We start from the raw sequence: 25,017 nt of genomic DNA on the forward strand, positions 1-25,017 counted from the left end.
AGTGCGTGTTTACTTTCCATGTTTAGTATCAACTTGCTGGCTCCATAAAAATGTGATATACACTGCACTATATATAAAATAGATAAACCATAGGGGCCTACTGCATAGCACAGGGAACTCTACTCAGTGTCTTGTAATAACCCACAATGGGAAAGAATCCGAAAAAGAGTATATAAAAATATATATAGTGATTCAGATATGTATATATATCTGTACACCTGTACTAACACAATATTGTAAATCAGCTGTAGGTCAATAACGAAGTTTGATACAGACAATATCGCACTCTGTTGAGAACTTCACTTAGGAAGAAAGGGCATCTTTATGATGGTGAGTCACTCAGTCCAAGAGCAAAGGATGTCTTTCCATTTGTTCACATATAATTTTGTGTCTGTTGAGATTTTTTTTTTTTTGCGGTACGCGGGCCTCTCACTGTTGTGGCGTCTCCTGTTGCGGAGCACAGGCTCCGGACGCGCAGGCTCAGCGGCCATGGCTCATGGGCCCAGCCGCTCCGCGGCACGTGGGATCTTCCCGGACTGGGACACGAACCCGCGTCCCCTGCATCGGCAGGCGGACTCTGAACCACTGCGCCACCAGGCAAGCCCTGTTGAGATGATTTGACGTTTTCTTTGCATCGATTTTGCACATTTCTTGTTGCGTTTACAAGTCCTGGGTCTTCTTTGTAAATGGGGTTTTAACCACCATGATGTCCTCTAATATGGTCATTTTTCTCATATGTAAAGGTTATTGAATATATATATTTAATTTTATATCCCTGCTGCTTACTGAATTCTTTGAGTTATTTTATCATTGATTCTCTAGGGTTTTCTGAGTAAACCATGGTATCATCTGCAAATAGCCATCGTTTTACTTTCTCAATTCTTATACCTCCCATTGATTTCTCTCTTCTAGTTGCAACAGTTAACACCCCCCAGATACTACAGGACAGGAGTCAGCAAACTCTTTCTTTAAATGGCCAGATGGTGAAATATTTCAGGCTTTGTGGGCCATATCAGCGGTCCCCAACTTTTTCGGCACCAGCAACTGGTTTCATGAAAGACAGCTTTTCCACGGATGGGGTTGGGGGGATATTCAGGCGGGGATGCTAGTGACGGACAGCCATGGGGAGCGGCAGGTGAAGCTTCCCTCACTTGCCCGCTGCGCTCACCTCCTGCTGTGCGGCCTGGGCACTGGGGACCCCTGGGCCATATTGTCTCTGTCGTAACTACTCAGCCTTGCTGTTGTAGTGCAAAAGTGGCTCGAGACAATACGTAAATGAACAGGTGTGGCCGTGTTCTAGTAAAATTTCATTTACAAAACCAGTGGCAGGCTATATGTCGGGGGGTGTAGTTTACACACCCCAGTATGGGATGTCATAGGCATAGTTGCCTTGCTTCCTGATCATACTGGAAACACCTAGAATTTTCCCCCATTAAGTTGCTACCTTGGGAATAACATGGACAGACACACACACACATACAACATGCACACACATGTTACCAGGTTAAGATGTATCCACAATTCCTATTTTCTTGTGTGTTTTTATCAGGAATGAGTGTTGAATTTTGTTGAAAGCTTTTTGCCATCTATAAAGATAATCATAGGGACTTCCCTGGTGGTGCAGTGGTTAAGAATCCGCCTGCCAATGCAGGGGACATGGGTTCAAGCCCTGGTCCGGGAAGATCCCACACGCTGCGCAACAGCTAAGCCCATGCGCCACAACTACTGAGCCTGCGCTCTAGAGCCCACAAGCCACATCTACTGAGCCCGTGTGCTGCAACTACTGAAACCGGCACGCCTAGAGCCCATGCTCTGCAACAAGAGAAACCACCACAATGAGAAGCCTGCGCACCGCAATGAAAAGTTGCCCCAGCTCACCACAACTAGAGAAAGCCCACGCGCAGCAACAAAGACCCAACACAGCCAAAAAAAAAGATAATCATAGGTTTTTCTCCTTAGATCTATAAATGTGGTGTATTATATTAATGAATTTCTTAATATTTCCTGATATCCAACTTTGCATTCCTGGAATAAATTCATTTGGTCATGATGTATACTTTTCTTAATGTGAAATTGAAGTCTGTTTGCTAATACTTTATTTAGCATATTTGCACCAGTAGTCAAAGTAAGCAATTTTATTTTTATTGTATTTTCCTTATCAGAATCAAGTGTCAGCGTTATACTTCTTAAAAAGAATTAGAAACTTTCCTTCACTTTCTATTTCCGAGACGATTTATGGGGCATTGGTGTTATCTGATTTTTAAAGATTTGGTAGAATTCCTTTTTAAAACCATCTGGGCCTGGTGCATTATCCTGGGTTAGTTCCTTGATAACTTTATTTCTTCTACGGAAATCGATCTTCTAAGGTTTCTATCTCTAATGGGTCAATTCTGGTAAATTAATTTCTTGAGTATCATTTTTATTATTTCCTCACTATCTTTTTAATGTCTGTAGGATCTGTATTGATGTATTCTTTAAATGATGTATTCTTTAAAATTCCTGATGTCCGTAATTTGTATTTTTCTTGATCAATCTTGCTAAGAGTTTATCAATTTTATTAATCTTTTTAAAGAAGCAATTTTTCACTTTGTTGACAATCTTTATCATTTAACTGTTTAAACAATTTTCATTGTTTTTTCTCTTATTTTAAATTCTTCTTTCCCTCTCCTTACATTGTATTGTCTCTGCCTTCTCTAGTTTCTTGAGGAGGGATTACACACTTTGTTCTTTTGAAACAGTCATTGTAAGCTTGCTGGGACTTTATGTTGCCTTTTCTGCTTATATGTAACTTGAAGTTCATCACCTCTCTGTGTTCTCATCATGATGGGGGTGCAGGTTTGTGTAGTTTTACCTATTCTTGTTGTTCTCCATCATCTTTTAGAAGTGTGGGGATTTGAATTTAGGTGGCTGCCTAGAAATCTTCGGTATCAGTCATTTAAAAGCTCTTAGATATTGATATGTATAAACGCTAATAGAAAAATCAGCACATGACATGCGCGGGCAGTTTACCAAAGAAGAAATACAAGTTATCAATGAATGTATGAAATTTTTTCAATCTCATTAATAATCAAAGAAATGAAAATTATAATGATGGTAAGATAATTTATCACATAAAATTGGCAAAGATTAGAAAAAAAGAAAAAGGTATCCAGCATGGTCAAGAATTAAGGGAAATGGGTATTATAATACACTGCTGATAGCTACAAACTTCATAGAAGTTAAAGTCTCTATATGTCTGGGGACTTCCCTGGCGGTCCAGTGGTTAGGACTCCTCGCTTCCACTGCAGGGAGCGCAGGTTCGATCCCTGGTCAGGGAACTAAGAGCCTGCATGCCGTGCGACCAAAAAATTTAAAAAAAAAAAAAGGTCTCTAAATGTCTGTATGTTAAAGATTCAAATTGAAAAAGTTTGAACACCACTGTCCCGTTGCCTGAACCTCCCTTACCTCCAGCTTCTGTATTGGCCCAGTAGAATCAGACTGTTCCTACCTCATGGAGGTGATGCAGAACTGGATGAGCTGTTCCACATATGGTGCCTGACACTCCCCAGGACCTACACAGAGTGTGCTGCCGTTTCCTGTATCAAAGTGATGATGATGATGCCAGAGGAGAGATAGATACAGATAGGCAGGTGGAATGCGCGTTGGCGTGCGCTCTAGTGGCCGTGGTCCCTCGTGCGTCCTCACTAGTGATGGTTCTGGGAAGCCTGTGCAGGAGGGGTTGGAGGGCCTGCTTCTCGAACAAAGAGAGACTTTAAGTTGAGCCCAACACAGCACATGCCACAATAGTTACAGATACAACTGAAATTTAATAATCATAAACATATTGTGAATAACATACATGAGTAAATTTAAAATCAAGGTGCAATGAGTGCATTACTGAAAAATATTTTTAAATGCCATAATTGATATAAGAGAAAAATCCTGAATACACTAACAACCATTACATAAACTGACATGGGGCTTCCCTGGTGGCGCAGTGGTTGAGAGTCCGCCTGCCGATGCAGGGAACGCGGGTTCGTGCCCCGGTCCGGGAAGATCCCACATGCCGCGGAGCGGCTGGGTCCGTGAGCCATGGCCGCTGGGCCTGCGCGTCCAGAGCCTGTGCTCCGCAATGGAAGAGGCCACAACAGTGGGAGGCCCACGTACCACACACAAAAATAATAATAAAAAATAAATAAATAAACTGACATGGTACTAAAATCCACCCCCTTTCACTCACCATCTCTCCCAAAATGCACCCAAACTGGAGGATCTTAGAGGTGAGGTGAACCAGACTTTCAAGGAATACATCATTCTCATCATAAATAAGTGGGTCCCGAGAATGAAAAAAGAGGGAAGATTAGGTATACTTGACACCAAAATAAAGAGGGAAGCTTCTAGGCTGGATTTCCTTAAATATAAATGAATATTTTGTAAGTGAAATGAATCAATTCCAAGAGCATATTAAAAATTATGGTCAGATAAGGTTTACCGTATGTAGGCAAGAATGATTTCACCATCAGAAAATCTGTCACTGTAACTCACCACATTAATAGATTGAAGAAAATCTATGTGATGATTTCAGTAGATATAGAAATAGCACTTGATGGAGCTCAACATTTTTTCATGATAAAAATTCTTAGAAAAATCAGAACATGGTATAGAGGAGGGTGCATGAATGGGGAAATCCACAAGGTGGCATAAAGGTTCTGTTCTGTTTCAGGTACTGACGTGTCATCTCACAGTGATGGTGTATATTTTATAAAACATGAATTTGATAATCATTAGAAAAAGAAGAACCCTGGTCTTGAGCCTTATAAACCGTGACCAGGTTCCCGTGCCACCTGCTAGCTTGGGACCTCTTGCAAAATGGTCATAAATAAATTAAAAGCGGGCCTTTCTGGAGGTTATGAATACAGACCACAAAACGGGGGAGAAACGGTTGAAAAGCCGAACAGAATCAACGCTTGACTTTTTCATTTTGAGTGATTTCACAAAGGCATCTTGGCGCCAACTCGATGTTTTGTTTCTTCTAGTCCCTGCACGGCTTTGCTCTGGTGGTGAGCGCAGAAGGGATGATATTCTACGCGTCAGCAACGATCGTGGACTATCTGGGCTTCCACCAGGTAAGCACAGCTGCTCTATCTGCTGCGGTTCGGTTCTGTTACCTTGAAAGTACGCGTTGTCTTCAAGGTTTAAAATGTCTCTGAAATCAAGCTGCTGCTTTTTTATTTTTTTTAAATCATGGAGCTTTTGTCAGATGAGGAGCTGCACACCTAGCTTCGTCTAGGGCCCAGGGTCACAGCGAGAGGCATGACAGTGTCCTGGGCGTCCCCCGTCTAAAGGGCAGCGACTTGTGCTGACTGAGGCCGGGCCTCCCGGGCTCCTCGCCGTGAGAGGCTGGTCAGGGCCAGGGCAGTGGACCTGTCCTCATCTGTGCATTGGTGTCTCAAAGCCCAGACACGAGGTACAGTCAGGACGTAGTGTGTTCTGGAAACGCTCTTGTTGGTGTACAGATAATTCATCTGGAACGTTGCCCCAGGCCAGCCTAGCTTGGATGATTCCAGACCTTGGGGCAGAGCTGGATGGAGTCCCATGCAACACTGGGTCCTAGAAGGGTGGCTCAATGAAAAGTCCCAGGAAAGGAAGAAGGACCTGGCTTGGCCTCCGGGAGGGAAAAGAAGTCTCTCGTGAGAAATCCCAGCCCAAAGTCACCAGCCTGATGGTGCAGCCTCCCGGCTCTGGAACTTCGACGGCTGAGGTCTGAGGACAAGCCGGGCACCACAGTGGCCGCAGCTGCTCTGCCAGGGGCCACCCCCCAGACGCAGCCCTCTGCAGGGAGCTCGCGGTGCGGAGTTATCAACTCGAGGAAGCCACGGGCCATAGGCACTGGCACCCTCCCTGAGGAATTCAAGGCAAAAACAGGTGGATTTGCGAGAGAACAAAACAGAACCTGGAGGAACGGAGAACAGTGTGTCTGTCCTCAGGGCCACATCCGGAGGCAGAACCTATGCAGTGATTCGCACGGCTTAATATACAGAATTTACTTACAAACTTACACTAATATAAGTTTAGTGTAAAGAATCATCGCCTAGTGACACAGGATGAGCGAGAAAGGGCTGCAGACACAGTGGGTGCAGAGGGAGCAGTGCCCGCAGGGCGGAGCCCCGGCGCCCGGGAGGAGCACTTTTCGGAGACCACGCCCCCGCCCCACCCCCCGTTGGCTGGGGCGAGGCGGCGGCCCCTGGGGGATGGAGAGTCCCCCCGAGGCGCCCACCCGCTGGGACGCTGGCGAGACTGGGACAGGGGTGCTCGCCTGGAGGTCGTGGACGGCCCCGCGGGGCCGGGGTACCTCTGCCGGCAGAGGGGAAGTATCTGCAGAGCCGGGATCAGAGCCAAGCGAGGGAGCGGGGACAGGCCAGACTGGCGTTAAGAACGAAAATCTCCCTGGATGGGCCGAGCACCAAGGGGGTGCCCGAAGCTGAGGGCAGCGGAAGCCAAGGTGTGCGAGCCCGGTCCCCGACAGGCTGAGAACTGAGCTCCGCCAGAGCCCCTGAGGCCGATGGGGCCCGTGATCTAATTTCCATGAAAATCCTCATTTGAATCGTTTTCGATTCCTCCCGCGCTCGTTTCCAGGTTGACTTTCCCGCCGCCTGGACCCGCACAGAGTGACCGCCAGGCCCTGTCCTGGCCCCGGGACCGTCTGGGCGGCCTCGCGGGCCGCGATCGCGCGGTCACTGCCTGTGGCCCAGCAGCGGGCGGAGGCGCGGCCCCCGCGGGGGCGTGGCCTCGGGGAGCCGGCTCCGCCCCTTCGAGTCGGGGTCGCCCGACTTCCTCCTCCGCGCGGTGGGGCTGCGAGGCCGCGGCCGGGAGCCCCAGGGCGCTGGGGGCGCTCCTGACGCGGGAGCTGGGCTACCCGGTCCGCCTTGCAGCCGCTGTGCGGAGGCCGCGCTCGCACGAGGTCGGGGGCCGTGGCCGGGGTGCAGGCTCGGGCTCAGGGTCCCCTGGAGCAGCGGCCCCTCCAGGACGGCAGGTGACTCCGCGGGGCCGTGGGCACGAGGGATTCCAGCCCCAAATAGCGAAGCCTTCCACGTGCTCCCCTGGAGGTCGTGTGCAGGATCTGGATCTAGAAAAATGTGGTTCGGTCTGCCTTTTGCGTGCTCAGAATTTCTTTTCGTTCCCATCACTGTCGCCTGAGTTGCTCTGTGAATTCTCCAGACACCCAGAGCCACCTGCCTTTGGCTGTAATTCGAAGGTCTTACCAGCTGGTAGGACCTTCGTGGGAAAAGTCCTGCAGAGGAGACCTGCTTCCAGGTCTGAACTTGCTAATTGGCTCTTCTGGTTTCTTGGAACTTGGTTATTTCCGCTGAAGCGTTAGAAGTGAAAACAAAAAAAAGTTTTGCCTTTTATTATAAATAAATTGTTTCCAAATGCCATTAAATCAGGCCATGCCTCTAGTTTATGCAAAATATTTCATGAACATGTTCGGATTGCTTTGTGCTATTGTAAGCTGCTTGTGCAAAACGCCTTACGAAAAGTCAGGAACCAGGTACTTCCTGGTGCAACCTGGGCGCAGCGTTCCAGCGTCTTGCGCTTAGCGCTCTCTGAGACGAACGGGTAGGCTTTAGGTGTATATTTTAGTCGCTGTTGCCGTTTGCTGTTTCAAGATGTTGTCTGTTCTCTCGGAGGTCTGCGGTAGGGGCAGCTCGTCCCCATGTGAACCGGGGCAGATGTGAGGGTCTGTGGAAGGAATCCACGGGCATGGAGAGTGGATATGCGCCCTCTCTGCACAGAAAGTAGAAATGGTTACTGCTGGAACGAGCCGTTTGTGAAAACGGTTGTATCAGTACTTTTATCCTCAACTCCGCCAAGGGTGGTTTAGAGGCAGGATGAAGACCGCCTGACCCAACCAAAGCAGGGCCTGTTTTGTGCTGTTTGAATCATTGTTACCTACTCTCTTCCCTCCTTCTCACGTTTCCCACCATTTATTTTTCTTGACCTCATTTGTAGGAATCAGACCCCAGGAGATTAGGAAGGACGAAGGGCAGCCACACTAGTTGCTACCAACTTGGTTTCCTCACCCCAGATAACTGGTCTTCAAATTCACCTTGGTCAGCGATGTCTCCAAGTCAACCTGCCTCCTGTGCCCGTTAAGCCACAGACCCACACCTTGCGTCCCATTCGTGAATCATCTGAGGTGTGTGGAGACGGCAGACGGGGCAGCAGGGAGGCCCTGGGGTTCTGCGAGGCTTGGGGTCACCTGCTAAAACGCACCAGAGAATAACCTGGATCACAGTGCCTGTATATCAGTTTATGGTGAGACGTATCCAGCGCTCACAGGTCAGCACAATTGTTTTCCTTTAATCAAAACCGTGGAGGGGAAAATGCCATCCATCAAAGTAGGATGGAAAAACACCAGATTCCTAGGAATGAGTCAAGCAAATGATGTGCAATATCTCCACACAGAATATAAAACATTATTTAAGGAAGTTAAGGAAGATCCAGGTAAATGGAAGGGTATGCCATATCATGGACTGGAGGACTCGATATTATTATCATAAAGACATCAGGTCAAGTTATAGAATGACATTAATTAATAACACTGCCGTAAAAACCGAGCAGCTTCTCTGAGAGGAAACTGACAAGCTAATTGGGAATGCAGAGGGCGGAGCATTCCCATCGGCAGGGCGGTGGGGGGTGTGATTTTCCCTGGGACGTACAACCCCGGAGACAAGACTGCCCGTCGAGCTCAGTGGCTGAGACGTGTGGGGTTGGTGGAAGATGGACAGGTGGACCCACAGGACAGAGCGGAGGTTCAGAGCAGCCACGGGCTTACAGTGAAGCTGGTGCTGCCGAGAGGTGGGCGGGCGCTGGTCTCGTCAGTAAATGGTGCTTCGTGAACTGGATCCACGTGAACAAAATGAGTCTCGACTCCTACCTCACACCGTGCACAGTCAATGTCGGGTGGGTGGTGGAAGCTTCTAGAAGATAACAGGGCAGAGTTAGGAGGTATATGAGGACGGAGTACATAGACAGGACAAAAACTCTAAAACCCTGTCCATGAGGAGAGATTGATGAATCACGCTGTGCCAGACCCATTAAGAGAGCAGCAGGGGAGGCCAGGGAGTGGAGAAGAGTTTTGCAAAGGAATCCACCCAAGAAAGGACTCCTGTCCAGAAGGATGAAGAGCGCTGACAAACCGGCAAGACAGCTTGACGGAAATTCATGGGAAAGACAGAAGCGAGCAACACGCACACACACACACACGTCTAAAAACCAATAAACATGTGAGAAGATGTTCAATTTCATTAGTCTTCATGACGTGCTAATTAAAACCATCAAAAGAAACCATGATGCATCCACCACCGTAGCTCAAAAAAAGAAAAAGCGTTGAAAATACCAAAGGTTGGCCAGAACATAAAGCAACTGGAGCTCCACACGCTGCCACGACGGAAGTGCGTATTCGTGTGCTCACTTTGGACGGCCGTTCGGCCTTTTCCACTAAAGCGGAGGCTCTGCTCACTCCGTGACCCATTCATTCCACTCCTGGGTGTGCATCCAACAGAAACGCCCTCGAAGACACAGCAGCAGCCTCTGTAACAGGCTCAGACGGGAAATAACTCAGAGGGCCCAGCAGTGAGAGGACTAATCAGTGTGGTATGTTCTGACAGTGGAGTACCACACGATGGTGGGGCTGAAACACCGCCGTCACACGCAACTGTGATGTGACACAGAGGTCACAGCGCTCCATTTACATCCAGTATCAGCCGGCAGTGCGGGGTTCTGCGCCACGACCGCCTCTGGGGAGGGTGGAGGGAAGGGTTCTGAGATGCTGTAGGGGTCCTGATTCCCGACTGGGTGGTGAAGCTGCGTATTTATGACGTGGGCACTTTTCAGCCTATGCGTTACGCCTGAATCACAAAAGTGTGTTAGGAAAGCATGGCTATGGGATGTGCCCTTGTAACCATAGAGCTACCAGGTGAGGTGGGAGCCTCTGGTGAGAGGGAGCCTCCAGGTGAGGCTGCCAGCTGCCAGGCGGGTGAGAACCAGAAGGTGCGGCAGGTGCCACCAGGTCTCAGCAGGAGGGAAAGTCAGGTGTGCCCACGTCCACCATGAGTTGGTCCCCAGTCACGCCAGACTCCCTGACGCTGGATAGCACTGACCGAGGACCACCGTCATTTCTGACCTCAGGGTCCTGTCGTTCCTGTGAAAACAGTGTCTTGGGCTGGGGGGCGCACAGGGGATAGAGTCCGGCCTTCGAGTTACGATCATACTCATTTTCTGCCTTTCTGAGGCTACCCGTTTGATGTCCGGGGGCCAGTTACAGGAGGACCTGTGGAGAGATGCGGCACCTCATCCACTCTGCGTGGGGTTACCTGTTACCTTCTAAGGAGGTAACGTCATTTGTGAAGTCTTCATCCTTCAGGCACTTTTCCTCCATCTAGTGTTGCAGGGATCCAGTTGAGAAATGATGGAAACTCAGAAATGGACCAGTTGAAGAGGTCACAGACAGCACCTGGCGGGCTGGGCTCCCAGGCGGGTGATGAGTGATGCCCTTCAGTTAAGAGAGGGTAGTGGGGAGATGTGCTCCAGGCTCGTCATCTGTCGACACTCTGCGGACGTTTTTGCCGACAACAGCAACCGTTGAGTCTAATGAAGCCAGTCTTCGTAGCCCGTGGCAGTGGCCTTTGTGCCCCAGACCGCAGTTTCCCAGCATGGACCTGTGGGTTGGCCTCTGCGTTCGGGGCCCGAGCAGGTGGGAGGATCCAGCACCAGAGAGAGGGCTGTGGACTGGTGGGTCCTTGCGGCGTCCTACCGGGGGTGGTGGTGGTCAGGACTGGAGGTGCTGGCCTGGCCCCCATCTCACCTGGTGGCCCCCAGCTCACTTCACAGGGATGCTTTCTTAATTAACTTTTGTGATTCAAGTATAACAGGCTGGAAGGTGACCAAACACAAACGCACAGCTTGGTGAGGTTGGAGTCAACTTGGAAAAGTGGGTATCTTGACCCCAAGCGACGTTTGGTCTCTGAGTCCCCGACCTGCCTCTGAAGGCACCGCCTGGCCTGGGGGGCACCCGCAGTGTGCCCGGCTCTGCGCCTCGTGAGCCGGGTGCCTAGTGTCCAGGCCCTGTGGTCACGTCCTCCGGGGAGGGACTTGCTCTTCACAGGTGTGACTTGCCTTTGACAGATGGGGGAGCATTTTCGCAGTTATTGACACTGGAATAAAGTGTGGCGATTCACTCAGGGTAAGGCTAAGATGACTGTTGCCATGTTCCAGACGGACGTGATGCACCAGAACATCTACGACTACATCCACGTGGACGACCGCCAGGACTTCTGCCGGCAGCTGCACTGGGCCATGGACCCTCCCCAGGCTGGGTGTGGGCAGAACCTGCTCTCAGAGACAGGTGGGTCTTGGGGGCCCTGGTCCAACTCAGACACGGATCACCCCCTTTCCTTCCCATCCAGTTGGTGCAGTGTGGATGCCCCCTCCTCGGAGACCTCGTCCCGTGCCCCGCCCCGCCCTCCTCCAGCCCCGCGTGGCTCCCTGGCTCCCGAGTGCCCCTGCATCTTGGGCTGCTGCTCTGTGCCCCCCGGGGCGTGGCGTGAGGCCGAGAAGCCACGGTACTTGTCTCTGGTTTTGCAAACTCCCCCTCAGACGCACGTCTTCCAGGAAATTCCTTCCACTCACTTTAGATTTACCAGAAAAAATCCCCCAGAGACTGTTGTCTGTTCAGGGACGTTGCCCCCTGGGAGCGAGAGCCCCTACAAAGTCCCGGATCCGTGGCCCCTGCCCACGGGACGCACCGGGCAGGCATCCAAGTGCCCAAGAGACTGCAGAGCCGACGGGAGCTCGAGGGGAAGGGCGGCGTTCATCTGGGGTCCAGAGCGGGGGGAGGGAGTGCTGGCTCTCCCACACGTCTCCCCACGAGCAGTCCGTGATTCAGGAGGACTTTGCAGCACACCTTCACGCAGCAGCATGAGTTACCCTGTAAAGTTAGAGAAAAGTGCAACCCCCGGGTGCCGACACAGTTTTATAGAGCTCAGAACCAAAAACCCTGAACTGGTCAACAGTCTCACGTGTGTTCGTCACACACGCGGTTGTACCAAAATGCCGTTTTCGAGGGCAAAGACCTGACTTGGTCAGGGCGGGAGGGGTGCTCAGGGACAGGTGTCAGTTCGGGGCAGGCGTGTGTGTTACGTGCTGATAGCTCGCTGTTACATTACGAACTTGCTTATCAGAGTGTGTTTCCGGTTTCTCCCTGACCACCACTGCCTGTGCCAACGCGGCCAGGAGAGGACGCCGTCCTGGGGAGGCTGCTCCGGGCCCAGGAGGGGGCCGCGGGCTGGCCCACCGAGTACTCGGCCTTCCTGACGCGGTGCTTCATTTGCCGCGTGCGCTGCCTGCTGGACAGCACCTCGGGCTTCCTGGTGAGTGAGCGGCTGCTGGGCGGGAGAAGCCAGGGGCCGGGGTGCTGGCGGCACGCACGCGGGCTCCGGCCTTGACGTGGCAAGGCTGAGTGACGGCGGGTGAGTGAGAATGAAGTGGGAGGTCCGCTGGGGCGGATGAAGCACGGGCAACCCCCTGCACCCCGCTGCTCATCTCTTATTCAGGCAGTCAGCTGGTTGTCCAGAAAGTCTTTTGTCCTGATCATACTTTGTTCTCAGTTCTGTGGGAAACTAAGATAGTTTTCCCTCTGCGTGGATGTAGGTAGATTTTACTGTACAGTGAGGCAGAGATCAAAACTTAAGCTGAAGTGAAGCTGTGTCAGAAGCACCGAGTAGAGGAAACAAGCAAAAGAAATCAGTTTGCAAAGTGTCTCATCATACTTTACTGCGAGGTGGGTCACTGCACGTGCACGTGCGGGAAAGGGGTCCGGCACGGGCAGCGGAGCGCCGAGGACAGGGCAGTGGGCAGCGGCATCACGTGGCCTCCGGGCTCACCACAGCTACTCCTGAGCCTGTGCAGAGCCTGTCCACACCCGGCAGGTGGGGCTGCCCACGGGAGCCCGTTGTCGAAACTTCAGGAATATAGAGATCCAGCTGATAGTAGGTTGGCAGCTCGAAATCAGCCATGGTGGGAATTTTTACACCGAAGAAATCGTCAAAAACTAAAAGTCAGGGCTTTTTCCCTCTGGAGAGCTGGATGTTAAAGATGTCCCAGCACCGCTGCCCTGACTGCGCCACCAAGCATGTGACCATCACATAGCAGGTGCTCTGCAAGCATTTGTTCACCCAATAAAGTCATAGACAAATGGAGGGACGGACAGATGGATGGGTGAATGAAGGGATGGTGGATGGAGGGAGAGATGGATGGACAGATGGAAGGATGGAGGGAGGGGTGAATGGACAGACGAGGGATAGGGAAAGAGTGCAGCCATCCTGTGGGCTTATTCCTCCATCCAGGGCTGGGGCACCCTGAAGTCACCTGTGAACTAACTCAATTATAGATCAACTCTTCCATAATAGCGAGATCTTTTATTTTCTTTTATCACAAACTCCAGAGTTACTTTCTGGCTTTTTAACTCGCACCATGTGCGCTCCGGATAAACAACTCAAGTTGTCCCTAAGTTTTATCACCATGAATGACAATTGTCAATGAATGACAATTTGGAAGTGGACGGTTAATGCAGAACAGTCCTCAGAGATGATCTGCTCCAGCAAATCCTCCTGGGGGGCTGCCTGGTGGCTCCGGCCAAGTCCATGTACATTCACACCCCCGAGTGAGGGCTCGCACACCCTGACACCCATGAGGGCACACATGAGAACACACTGGAAGGTTAGAGGATGTTACGGGGATGCTAGCGAAACCCCGAGTCATTCAAAGGCGGTAGGGAGCGCCTGTCCCAAGGGCCAGCGTGGAAGGCGCGTTGGTTCATGGCTCCTCAGAGACTCGGGATCAGAGCTCTCTGGCTTTCTGTCCCCGGGAATGTGAGCTCCACGGCCTTTGACCGCGTCGATGATTCACTCTGTGAACATGCCTTCGCTTCTGTCTTTGAAACACCAGACGATGCAGTTTCAAGGGAAACTAAAATTCCTGTTCGGGCAGAAGAGGAGGGCCCCGTCGGGAGCCGCCCTGCCCCCTCGGCTCTCCCTGTTCTGCGTCGTGGCGCCCCTGCCTACTGCGGTGAAGATGCAGAGTGTGTGTCTGAGGGCGAAGCACAGGGTGGACGCCTCGGCCACGCCGGACACAAAGTGAGTCAGAGCCCCCAGCAGCCGCGGTCCCATCCTGGTGGTTCAAACACAGCGTCTCCACACTTAGTATCTTCTGTCTATCCCTCCTTCATTTCCAGCAAGGAATGTAATGAGAAGCTTGTTGTTGTTAAAGTTACTACATCACGTAGGAAGCAGCTATTAGAAAAAAGAAAACCTTTCACTGATACTTGTGGACTGTGGCACAAACACTGCTGCATCTCTTCATGCCTAAGCCCTCCACTTACCTGGGCCCGTGTCCCCCGTGCGGGACGGGAGGCCGGACCGCAGCCTCCCTGCCTCTCTCTGCGTGCCCTCCCTCAACACCAGGCCCACCGCTGGGGCACACGCTGCAGACAGGCGTCCCGCACACATCGCGCCACCCCGCGACTTCTTGGCTCTCCAGAGTTAGGTTTTCTGGGAGATTCCTGTCTGTAATTCTAGGGATGGGCTAGGTCTGTGTTGCATGGGTCAGGTTCTGGGAGAGATTAAGATGCTGTGCGCGTGCAAACCGTGTTTCCCGTGGTGCGAGGGAGACCCCGGGGAAGAGGAGAGGCGTCTGAGGTCTGCCTTTCTTCTTCCTCAACACCCTCCCCTGTGCCGCGACCAGGGGCAGAATGTCAGGAGACCTGAGTCTGCAACCCGCTTCTTTGTCCTTCCTCAGTGCCCAGGTTCCCCTTTGGCCCCGGCGCCCGCTCAGATGGCCGGGCTCTGAGCCCCCTGCGTCCCCACTCCTGCCCCGGGTTTGCAGGCGGAGCCGCGTCTGCACGGCCTCTGGGTCTCGCACGCGCCGGCTCGTTAAGACAGCAGTTTTCTGGAGCATTTAAAAATTAAATACACATGCCTTCTTTTTTACAAAGGCAGAAGATGTTGTAATGTAGGAGGAAGGAAAAACAGAATGCCCGCGGGGAAAAACTCTAAAAATAACTGATGAAGCAACTAAAACGTGAGGTGCGACAAAGCACGTCGATTACGCTCGACCACACCTACGCGTGTGTTGCCGGCGAGACAGCTCTGCCGCACCTGCTTGCTCCCCACCACCTGGGCTAACGCTGGGGAGAAATACCCTCCACCTGCCTTTGCCGTCTCAGAGTTCTCTGCTTTCGAGCTCTCTGGCTTGATGATGGTAACTGGGCCCCACACGATGAGCTCTTCTCTTCTGTATGTTTCCCCAGCCGTACAAACGAGATGGAGGGAAAGTCGTCCCCTCCTATCGCTTTTCCTAGAGGCCCTGCTGCCCCCCGGCGGCCACGCGGGGAAGCGCAGGTGTGCGGACGGCACCCCCAGCCGGGGCCGCGCAGGAGCCCTGAGCCTGGGGCGGTGGGTGCGGGCTCCCCGGCTCACCTGCCACTGCCCTGGGCGGCGTGGACACCTGGACGTCCCTCGGAGGTCTGGCGAGGGTCTGTGCGGTGAGGGTTAGGATGCTGCCCACAGAGTGACCGTGCAACGAGTACTAGACACACATTGTACAGAACATCATTAAAACTCGAAGAGAGGACGAGCCAGCCAACATTTTAGGAAAGAAGCAAATAGCCTCTCTCGACTTCAGGTTTTCTGGAGCTGAATTCGGCTCTGACCTGAATTCGTAACCGGCCTCGGTGCCTGCGTCATGCCCGTTCCCTTCTGAGCTCAGAGGCTGTGAGGAACTAACCCGGGAGCCCGAGGCCCAGGAGGGTTGCTCCGGAAGGGACGTCGTGGTCGCTGGAAGGCATTTCAGGTCCTTCACAATTTTTCCTGAACGGGACTTTGTGATGCCCCCTCACACCTAAATGTTCACAGGCTCTGTGTGTGTGATCTGCACCCCGCTAAGGGTGACACTCCAACCTCATGTCTCTGTCTCCATCTCTGTCTCCGTCTCCACCTCTGTCTCTGGCTCTGGCTCTGGCTCTGGCTCCTACACAGACGCCCAGAAGATGGAGAGGTAGGGCCAACTGCAGTGCAGGAAGCTCTGGCTTGTGGCGCCGGTCGGACGGGGTTTGAATCCCATTCTCGTACCTGCTATAGGGGCAGCTTTAGGCAAATCACTTAACACCCGTGAGCCTTGTTTTTGCTTTTGAAATATGAAGAAAATATGATCTCCCAGGATAAGTTGCACATTGCCTTAGGATCTAAGATTACAAGATCTGTGAGACGTGTGTGTGTGTGTGTGTGTGTGTGTGTGTGTGTACACACTCCCCTGGGGCGATGGCTCAGTATCACTAACTTAGTACTCATGATGACTTTGTAAACTACCGCAAATAACGACTGCAAATCAGAGGAATCTGTATTTCCATTCTGACCACGCAGAAGAAAACAAATGCACTGAAAGTCATCTTAGGCGTATGTCTGCTTTCTGAAGGAAATTCATTAGTGCTTCATTGGCCTGAAAGGTGATGAGAATTGGAATTTTCAGCAAACCTGTAACTGGGAAAAGGCTTTACAATCTATACAGGCTTAAAAAGTGTGAGTCATTGTATCTTCTGCTCTTGGGTGTGACAACAACACGGGTCGTGTTGTCATTTCTGCCCTCACACACGTTTCATCTGCGTGTTTTGCTGTTTCCTGCCCTTCGCAGAGCAAAAGCTGCCGCAAGTCTCTGTGAACCAGAATTGCACGGAAAACCCAGTTACTTAGCAGGTACTTGTTAAATTCTCCACCTCGTCTTTTTGAAATGGGTAGAATGACCGTGCCCCTGGAGACATGCTGCGTTCTGTGGCGATGCAGCCTGGAGGGCTGGGCGGGAGGACGGAGGGTGCCCGGCGCCTCGGGCGTCGCGGGGAAGCCATGCGTCATGCGTGGCTGGCGCTGAGGATGAGGCCTCGCCCAGCCCAGGCGCGGCTCACCCCCCCTTTTCTGAATCCTGGCAGGGAGGGGCAGCGGAGGAAACGGCCTGTCTGTGTTCAGGAGGCCCGCAGACGCCTGCCACTGGGGCCGGCTGGCAACCCGGGGCCCCTGCCTGTGCCTGCGGGGCGGCCACGACCTCCTCCACCCCCACCCCGAGGGGGCCGCAGGGTAAGTGGCTGAGGCACGGCGTCGGCGGCCTTGACCACGGGGCTGACCCTCTCTCAGTGGGATGTGGGGATGCACAGAGGGTGCCCACACCCACTCCTCACCCTGGAGGGGTCGTCATCACTCACGTGGGGACCACGGCCGTGGCTCTGCCCATGGTTTGGACCCCCGGGTGACGCCCGGCCTCCGTGCTCACCTTTGCTCAGAAACCCTCTTCCCTCCCAGGCCCCACCTGCCCTCGCCTCTGGGTGCGGGGGAGGCCATGGGAAGGCCCGTTCAGGAGGGGCGGAGGCTGGCCCACTGTCACAGTGCCACAGGCAGCGCAGAGCAGCCCCGGCAGGTGGCCTGCACCATCGTGATGCAGGGCCTCCCCTTGGGCCCCCGCTACCCCTGCTCTGTCTGACGGGCGTCTCTTCCCGCAGGGATGGGCGAGGAGAGGAACTGGGGGGGTTGCCGAGGGGCCCCTCCTGCCCAAGGGAGCGGAGGGACGTCCCCCCGTACAGCTGCCACCTCGAGGCACAGGGACCCTCGAAGCACCTGAACTGGACGCCGGGGAGACACGGTCAGGACGGCGGCACCAAGCTGAAGCTGGAGCCCGGCAAGGGTGACCCATTCCCCGCCGCGCAGGCCCGTGGCGCCTGCCTGCCCTACCCGGGCACCCAGGGCACTGTCCGCGCCGTCAGGAGCTCACCTGGCTCTCACCAGCCAAAGCCTCCCCCCGGGCCCTGCGCCAGCCGGACCAGCACAGGCTTGCGGGACGGCCACCAGGGCCAGGCTCCCCTACCCACCAGCTGCCCCTTCCCTCAGGGGAGCCTGGAGGACGGGCTTCCTCGGCCAGGAGGGCAGCGTCTCCCCACGGGGTGCTATCCCACCGAGGACAAGCTTCGAGGCATCCCAATGCCCCCGGGAGCCCCGTGTAACCCCATGTTGTCACTCGATGTGCCCATCAAGATGGAGAGCGAATCCGGGTCCGAGGATGCGGCGGATGGCTACTGTGTGTCCCCGAGCCAGGCGTGGCTGGGGGCCAGCGACGTGGCCAAGAGACAGCTGGTCACTTTCCCTACCAGGATGCACCTGAAGATGGAGCCGGACTCCAGGCACCCCCTCTACAGCCCACCCCTGGGGCCCGGCCTGCTGGGGCCCCACCCCAGGCCCGGCAGGGAGCTGGCCCCGTTGCACCCCGCACACTGCGCCTGCCTGGAGCCTCCACCCCGCCTCTGTGCTGGGGGCCACCAACCCCCCAGCCTGGGCTGTGACTGCCAGGCTCCCGGGCCTGTGCCTGTAGTCAAGCTTGAGCCCCTGGACTCGCCCCCGTGGGCCGCTCACGGCCAGGGCGGGGCGCCCGGCATGCTCCCCAGGAGCACCTTGGCGACACGGATGCCACCCAGAGACCCCGCGTGCACGTTCCTGCCGTAGAGCAGGCGTCTGCAAAGGCTGACGTCCGTCCCTCGGCCGGCCGGGATGGCAGTGCAGGGGCGGAGACTTTCCTGAGGGAGGCGCGTGCGATAGCAGATCCTGTGTCTCGTCCAAAGCCACTGAGGTTCTTAAATGCAGAGCGGTCTCATGTCTGCTCAAGCGTGACAGTATTGCCCTCTAAGGGGACACGGTTTCGCAGAAAGAGGCCGGAGTGAGCTGGGCCGCCTGGCCGGGCAGCACTCGGCGCTCCGAGAGGCGCAGCAAGCGGGGGCAGGCGACCGGCGACCTGGCCTGACCGCAGCCCCCAGCGCCCCCCCTTCCCGGCTTCCCCGACGCCGCCTCCGGCGAGTGGACCTCAGGGAGCAGCCTCACCCTGGGGGTCCCACTGCCGAGACAGCAAGTTGGGAATCAAGCCTGTTGAGCGGCAGGTGACCACTTGCCCGATCCTGGGCGGAGTCCAGAAGTTCCAGGCGGAAGAGGCTGTCAGCACCCGGCCGGCAGTTCACCACGACGACGTGCGTGTGCCTGAGGCGCTGGCGCAGGCTGAGGCCGGCCCGCGGGAGGATTGGCCTGATCCCACCCTGTTCCTCCTTCCGCGAGCGTCTTGGTGTTGTCAGGGGGCCCCTGAAGGTGGTTCTTGCTCATCTGCCTCTCACCGCATCACGCAACCTAGTTTACAGGGTCTGGATTTGCAAGTCTAGAGAAGTACAAGATGTAGGGAGAGGAACGAGTTAGTCCAGTTGTCCAGCTGCCTTGCTGACTCTCTAGAGGTTTTTAAATGAGACGCCAATCACCATCCTAGGAGGAGTTATTAGAGACGAGACAGACAGGTGATGCTTTACAAAAACGAAAACATTGTGGGGACTTCACTGGCGGTCCAGTGGTTACGACTCCGTGCTTCAAACGCAGGGGCGCAGGTTTGCTCCCTGGTCGGGGAACTGAGATCCTACATGCTGTGCGGTGCAGCCAAAAAAAAAAAGAAAAAGAAAAAATTGTGAAGGTAACACATTCTGAACGCAGGAAATTAGGGTGCAAAGAATAAATCGGAAAGTGCAGGTCACCTGCAATCACCAGGGGTGGCTCGTGGCTCAGGGCGAAGTTCACCGTGCCTTCCGGGGTGACCCCACGCCACGGGTGCAGTTAGTACGGGACACAACACCAGGGGGCAACATGACCACCGAGCAGGGAGCTGGTCGGAGACCCCCCTGTGCTGTGGTTGGAGACCCTCCTTACGGATGTGACCACCTGCCCCGGGAGGCTCGGGACGGGCAGGGGCCCCTTGCAGCCCCGCCACGTTCAGCGGGGGGTCTTTTTGTCCGGCATCTGTGGCTTTGGGGTGTCACTGTTCAGCTCCTGAGTTAATGCTGAAGCTGTTTGCTAAATGCTTCGTCACCCTGTCAGACTCGGGACTGGGCTGGCGGGACTGGGTCTTCTGACCCTTAGGCAGCTAGCTGCCTGCTTCGTGGAGGGGCTTCCCCTGGGGGGCGTGGTGGGAGCTGAAGGTCTCTCCCTGGACTGACAGAGGTTACTCGTTGGAGCCCAGGGTTGGGAGTCATCAATTTGTGGCCTCCTGGGATCCCCGAGCCCTGCCCAGCAGCCTGCTCATCTCTGCCCAGCCCCCGGGGGCCTTGCAAAAGTGACATCGGTGCTGTGCTGTCCCCCCCTCCCTCGCCAGAGTCTCCCCCTCCCCGTCACAGTGGCAGCCAGGCTGCCTGTCGGGACCACCTGCTTCCCACCCTCGCCCCCCCGCTGGGTTAGCATCCCTCTCTACTTAGTTCTCACGCTGAGCCCAGCACACCTGATAGATTTCATCCCTAAGACAGGGGGTGGAATATCGGAAACTTCCTCCTTCCTTTCTATTCACGCCAAGTGCCCAGCTCCTCGCGGGCAGCCCTGCACCGTCTCTCAAAAGTAACTGTCAGCCTCTCTGGGGCTCCCTCTGTGCAATGTCACCCTCGGCACAGGAGTGGGTCCTGGGATGCACCGGGGCACCCCTCAGTGTGACGCCTGCCCTTCCCGTCTCAGGGTACAGCAGGCAGGTGCGCTGCACGCACGTAACACGTAAGTGGGAAAACCCTGGACCGAAAAGATGGATTGAGAGACACCATTGCATGTTTGCACGCTGTAGCCGGATCCTAGTGTAACCAAAAAAGAGCTGCAGGCTGAAGGACATTCAGCTGTCCCCGCCCATGAGGGCCACGGTGCCCCAACTTTTCAGATGCACCCACTCTCCCGGGACCAACTGCACCAAATTGGTCCCGGTTGGTGGGCAGACAAGTCACGCGTTGCCGATGCAGAACTCAGCCTCTGGGCGTCAGCGCTGCAGGTCTTGCGTGCTGGAGAGGCCATCATGCTCGGGGCCCAGGTCCTGACGTGCTAGGTCGGTGGGAACAAAACGCCTCTCAGGGCTTCCCTGGTGGCGCAGTGCTTGAGAGTCCGCCTGCCGATGCAGGGGACGCGGGCTCGTGCCCCGGTCCGGGAAGATCCCACAAGCCGCGGAGCGGGTGGGCCCGTGAGCCATGGCCGCTGTGCCTGCGCGTCCGGAGCCTGTGCTCTGCAACGGGAGAGGCCACAGCAGTGAGAGGCCCACGTACCGCAAAAGAAAAAAACAAAGACAAAAACGTCCCTCAGTCAGCACCTTTGTTATTTTCCAACCATGCCCCTGCTGAAAAATCGTGTGGGGAAGGTGAGGATGGAATGTAGAAGGTCAGGTGTGGCCAGTCCTGCTTTAAAATGTCATTACAGTGCTAATTACGGGCTTGTATTTTCTGTTGCCTGTAGCTTTTGTCTATATAGCTGAAAAATATTAAAATCAAATATGATGTAGGAATGGGGTGGAAGGGAGGAGATAAACACAAATTATATTTTATATTTTTGCAGTTTCTACTGGATGAAAAAAGTTTTCAATATCTAGACTGACTTGTTGAATTTTTAAAAATGGATACACTATAATATAACTATTTGTACTGTTTTCTCAGTGCCTTTAGAAAGCTTTCAAATACATTTCCGATACTGTGGTTTGTATTAAATTTGCAATATTGATGTAAAATAAATCATACATGTTAGTACACGTTTACTGTAAATGGAAACGTCTACTTGAGTTTCCAAATTTATTTCCTTTAAAGCGTGTGTAGGCGAATTTATATTATGAGACTGTCCTTCACCACCAGATCCGAGGCGGTAATGAAAGCACAAGTGGGCCCGGGGCCAAAGGAGGAGCGCCGGTGGCCGCTTTCGCAGCGCTCCCTCCCTTTCTCGCCCGTCACTGAGGGTTGAGGGGGACCATCCCAGGTGTCTTTAGGACACCCCAGACTCAAGCTCTCCTGCGAGGAGCAGACGCCTGGCCCCGTGTCATGTGTGTGGTGGCGTCGGCCCCGCCCCGCCCAGGACCTGGTGACAGGTGTGTGTGGGCAGGGCTGGGAGGTCACCAGGGCCGCCCAGGCGGAGACTCCTCCCAAGCCCAGGGAGCCGTGTTTTCATTTCCTTTGTTTGGCCAAGGAGCACCCCCAAACTGCACCAGCGTCAAGTGCCCCGTACAGAGCTTGGATCTGCCCCTGCTGCAGCAGTCGCGCCCTGGCCAGGCCCCCTTCCTGCATCCTGCAGGCCACCACCCCCGTCTCTACTCTGTGACTCCCTGTCCCTCCTGGGGAGACCAGGCCAACCTGCCCCCGCCAGCTGGGTATAAGCCAGCTGCTCCCCGTCCCAGGAGGCCACCTGCCCAGCTTGCCGTCCCCCACACCCTCCCCCCATCTGTGATCTTCAGACTCACGGCCTTGAGACCTGGGGCTGGACAACACTCATGTTCACGCCGTCACGTGACTCCCACCGCCGAGCCTGCTGCTGCGGTGGATTTGCGGGTGGTTCCCAGACTTCTACGTGCCCAGGAGCTGCCCCCCACCCCCGCCCAGTGCGCCTCTGCGGGACCGAGGACACACCCGAGGGTGCTCATGGCTCACACCTCGCCAGGGCGGGGTCGCCAGGGGCTGCCCAGGCGTCCTGCAAAGGTGTCCTGCCACGGGCAGCTGTCACAGCCCGTTCGGGCCGCTGGAACGAAGATCCCAGAGGCTGGGTGTCTTATCAACGACAGACGCGGATTCCTCACGGCTCTGGAGGCTGCAGGCCTGAGGCCTGGCTGCGGTGGCGGTGGGGTCTGGCGCAGGCCAGCTTCCGGGTTGCTGACTGCTCGCTGTGTCCCCGCTGGTGGGAGGGGCGCGGGAGCTTTGTGAGGTCTCTCTGAAGGGGACTGGTCCCATTCTCATGGCCTAGTCACCCCCCCAAGGCCCGCCTCCTAACACCATCACCTTGGGGGGCGGTTTAGCATGTGAGATCTGGGGAGACACAGCATTCAGCCCGTAGCAGCAGCCCACCGGCGCCCACTGGGGTCTCACCTCCCCACCGATCTGGTACCGTCAGACGTTTCAGCTCCGTCTCTCTGAGGGGCGAGGTGGCAGCGGGTGGTTTTATGTGCACTTCCCTCCCTCCTGCACTCAGCTGGTTGTTGAGCCCCTGCCGAAGACCAGGCCCTGTGACAGCGCCGGGGACATATTAGGGAAGAAAAGATGCAGAACTCATGCTGCTGACATCCCTGTACACGTGGACTGGGGACAGGGTGCAGAGAAGCGACCAATACGTCCTGCGATGCATCGGGAGGCGGTGGGTGCTGTGCAGATGGGTCAGCTGGCGTCCTGTAGCCCAGGTGGCAGTTCTGTGGGCCAGGCAGACTTCGAGCCAAGACTTGACAGGAACAGAACAGTGTCCAGGGTAGGGGTGGGGGAGCCTTACGGGCCGGAGCGAGAGGGTGGGATGAGGCCAGGCAGGGGCAGCGGGTCACAGGCAGGTCTGAGGGAGGGGAGCACGGCAGGGCTTCCGGTGAAAGCGACCCTGAGCCGCGGTTTGGAGGCCGCGTCAGCTGCAGGGCAGGAGAGGGGCCCCACGGCCGCCCTAAGGACCATGACAGTGCCGGGAGGCAGCCCCACCCTGGTTTCTTCCCTGGTGCGCTGGCTGCTCCTCTACTGTCTGTCCTGCACTTGTTTGCCGTTTTTGGTGAATTGTGGGTGTCATTTTAAAATCAAGATAGTAGTGCTTCGTCAAAGATTTTCTCTCAGTCTATGGCTTGTCTTCTAAGAATTAAAAAAAAAATACAAGGGTTTAAAATCTTAGCATGGCAAACTATCTTCTCCTTTATGGTTTATGTGTTTTGTACCTTAAGAAAATGACTCTCTCTGCCCGTGCCTCTGATATAAAGCTCATTTTGTCTGCTATTAATATTGCCACACCAGCTTTCTCGGGCCTGGACTAGCCGGCGCGCAAACCTCCTCCACACCTAGCCATCCTGTTCCTTTATGTTCTAGATATTTTTCTCATAAATAGCTGGTTGGTTTAAAATCCATTTTACTCGTGTTCTTTTTTCCTTTTTCCCGGCTGCGTGGGGTCTTCGTTGCTGCGCGCGGGCTTTCTCTAGTTGCGGCGAGCGGGGGCTACTCTTCGTTGCGGTACGCGGGCTTCTCGTTGCGGTGGCTTCTAGGTCCGTGGGCTACAGTAGTTGTGGCTCATGTGCTCTAGAGCGCAGGCTCAGTAGTTGTGGTGCATGGGCTCAGTAGTTGTGGCACGCGGGCTCAGTAGTTGTGGCACGCGGGCTTAGTTGCTCCTTGGCATGTGGGATCTTCCCAGACCAGGGCTCGAACCCGTGTCCCCTGCACTGGCAGGCGGATTCTTAACCGCTGCACCACCAGGGAAGCCCCACTTGCTTGTGTTCTGATAACTGATATATCTGAACATATCTGTACTCCTTACTTTGTGTTTCTAGTTACATATGATCCTTTGGCTTTTCTCTTCCTAGTGTCCCTGTGGGATTGCTTGCACTTTCTCTTCATATTTAACAAAGTCTAAGCTAGAGCTTATCAGACCTCTGTTCTCTCAGGACGCTTTAGAAGCAAACCACCTGGCTCCCTTCTTTACTCCTGCCAAGGTTGGAGGGCCTCTCTAAAAACGCTCCTGGTTTGCTTCTGCTGAGCAGTGAGTTTCAGTGAGAGCTTCTAGGATGAGGAGGACACCAAACCCAAGTGAAGCGCAGGCCCCTAGCTATGTGTTCTTGGGGGGCCTTTCCTGACCCAGGGATCCCAGTACCTGGGAAGTATGGCTTTTTCGGGTTTTGTCGTTTGTTTTCCCTGGTCCACTCTTGCACTGAGGATGATCAAACTGCCTTTATAGTTAGAATTTGAAACATACTTTTAACTTTTGTTTACATTCTTCATTCTCAGCTTGGTGCTATATTTTCATAAATTACTAGGTGCAGATGACATAATAGAGGGGTCAGCCATCAGAGTCAGTACGGTGCTTAAGTCCTGGCCCTTGGAACGTGATCCGCTAATCAGCTGACTGGTAATTTCTGGGGTACGTGGCCACAGCAACTGGGGGCTCACACAGCTCCACCTTCCTGCCC

At 54.3% G+C, this 25,017-nt stretch overlaps 1 protein-coding gene across 7 annotated transcripts in view; it reads left to right on the plus strand.

Annotated features, from left to right (window-relative positions):
• AHRR (aryl hydrocarbon receptor repressor) overlaps positions 1-21,640 on the plus strand; it is a 73,120-nt gene extending 51,480 nt beyond the window's left edge. For 5 of the 7 annotated variants that reach the window (XM_019951072.3, XM_033852721.2, XM_033852722.2 and 2 more), the window contains 7 exons: positions 5,016-5,105; positions 11,257-11,386; positions 12,274-12,410; positions 13,987-14,174; positions 16,726-16,787; positions 17,018-17,162; positions 17,582-21,640. In XM_019951072.3, coding sequence (XP_019806631.2) covers positions 5,016-5,105; positions 11,257-11,386; positions 12,274-12,410; positions 13,987-14,174; positions 16,726-16,787; positions 17,018-17,162; positions 17,582-18,575 — 1,746 coding nt within the window. In that variant the 3' untranslated portion in view covers positions 18,576-21,640. The other 2 variants (XM_019951075.3, XM_073801979.1) reach the window with 2 other exon arrangements.
• Positions 21,641-25,017: the final 3,377 nt, after the last annotated feature.

This window comes from Tursiops truncatus, chromosome 3 (assembly GCF_011762595.2).
Source record: "Tursiops truncatus isolate mTurTru1 chromosome 3, mTurTru1.mat.Y, whole genome shotgun sequence".
Lineage (NCBI taxonomy): Eukaryota > Metazoa > Chordata > Mammalia > Artiodactyla > Delphinidae > Tursiops > Tursiops truncatus.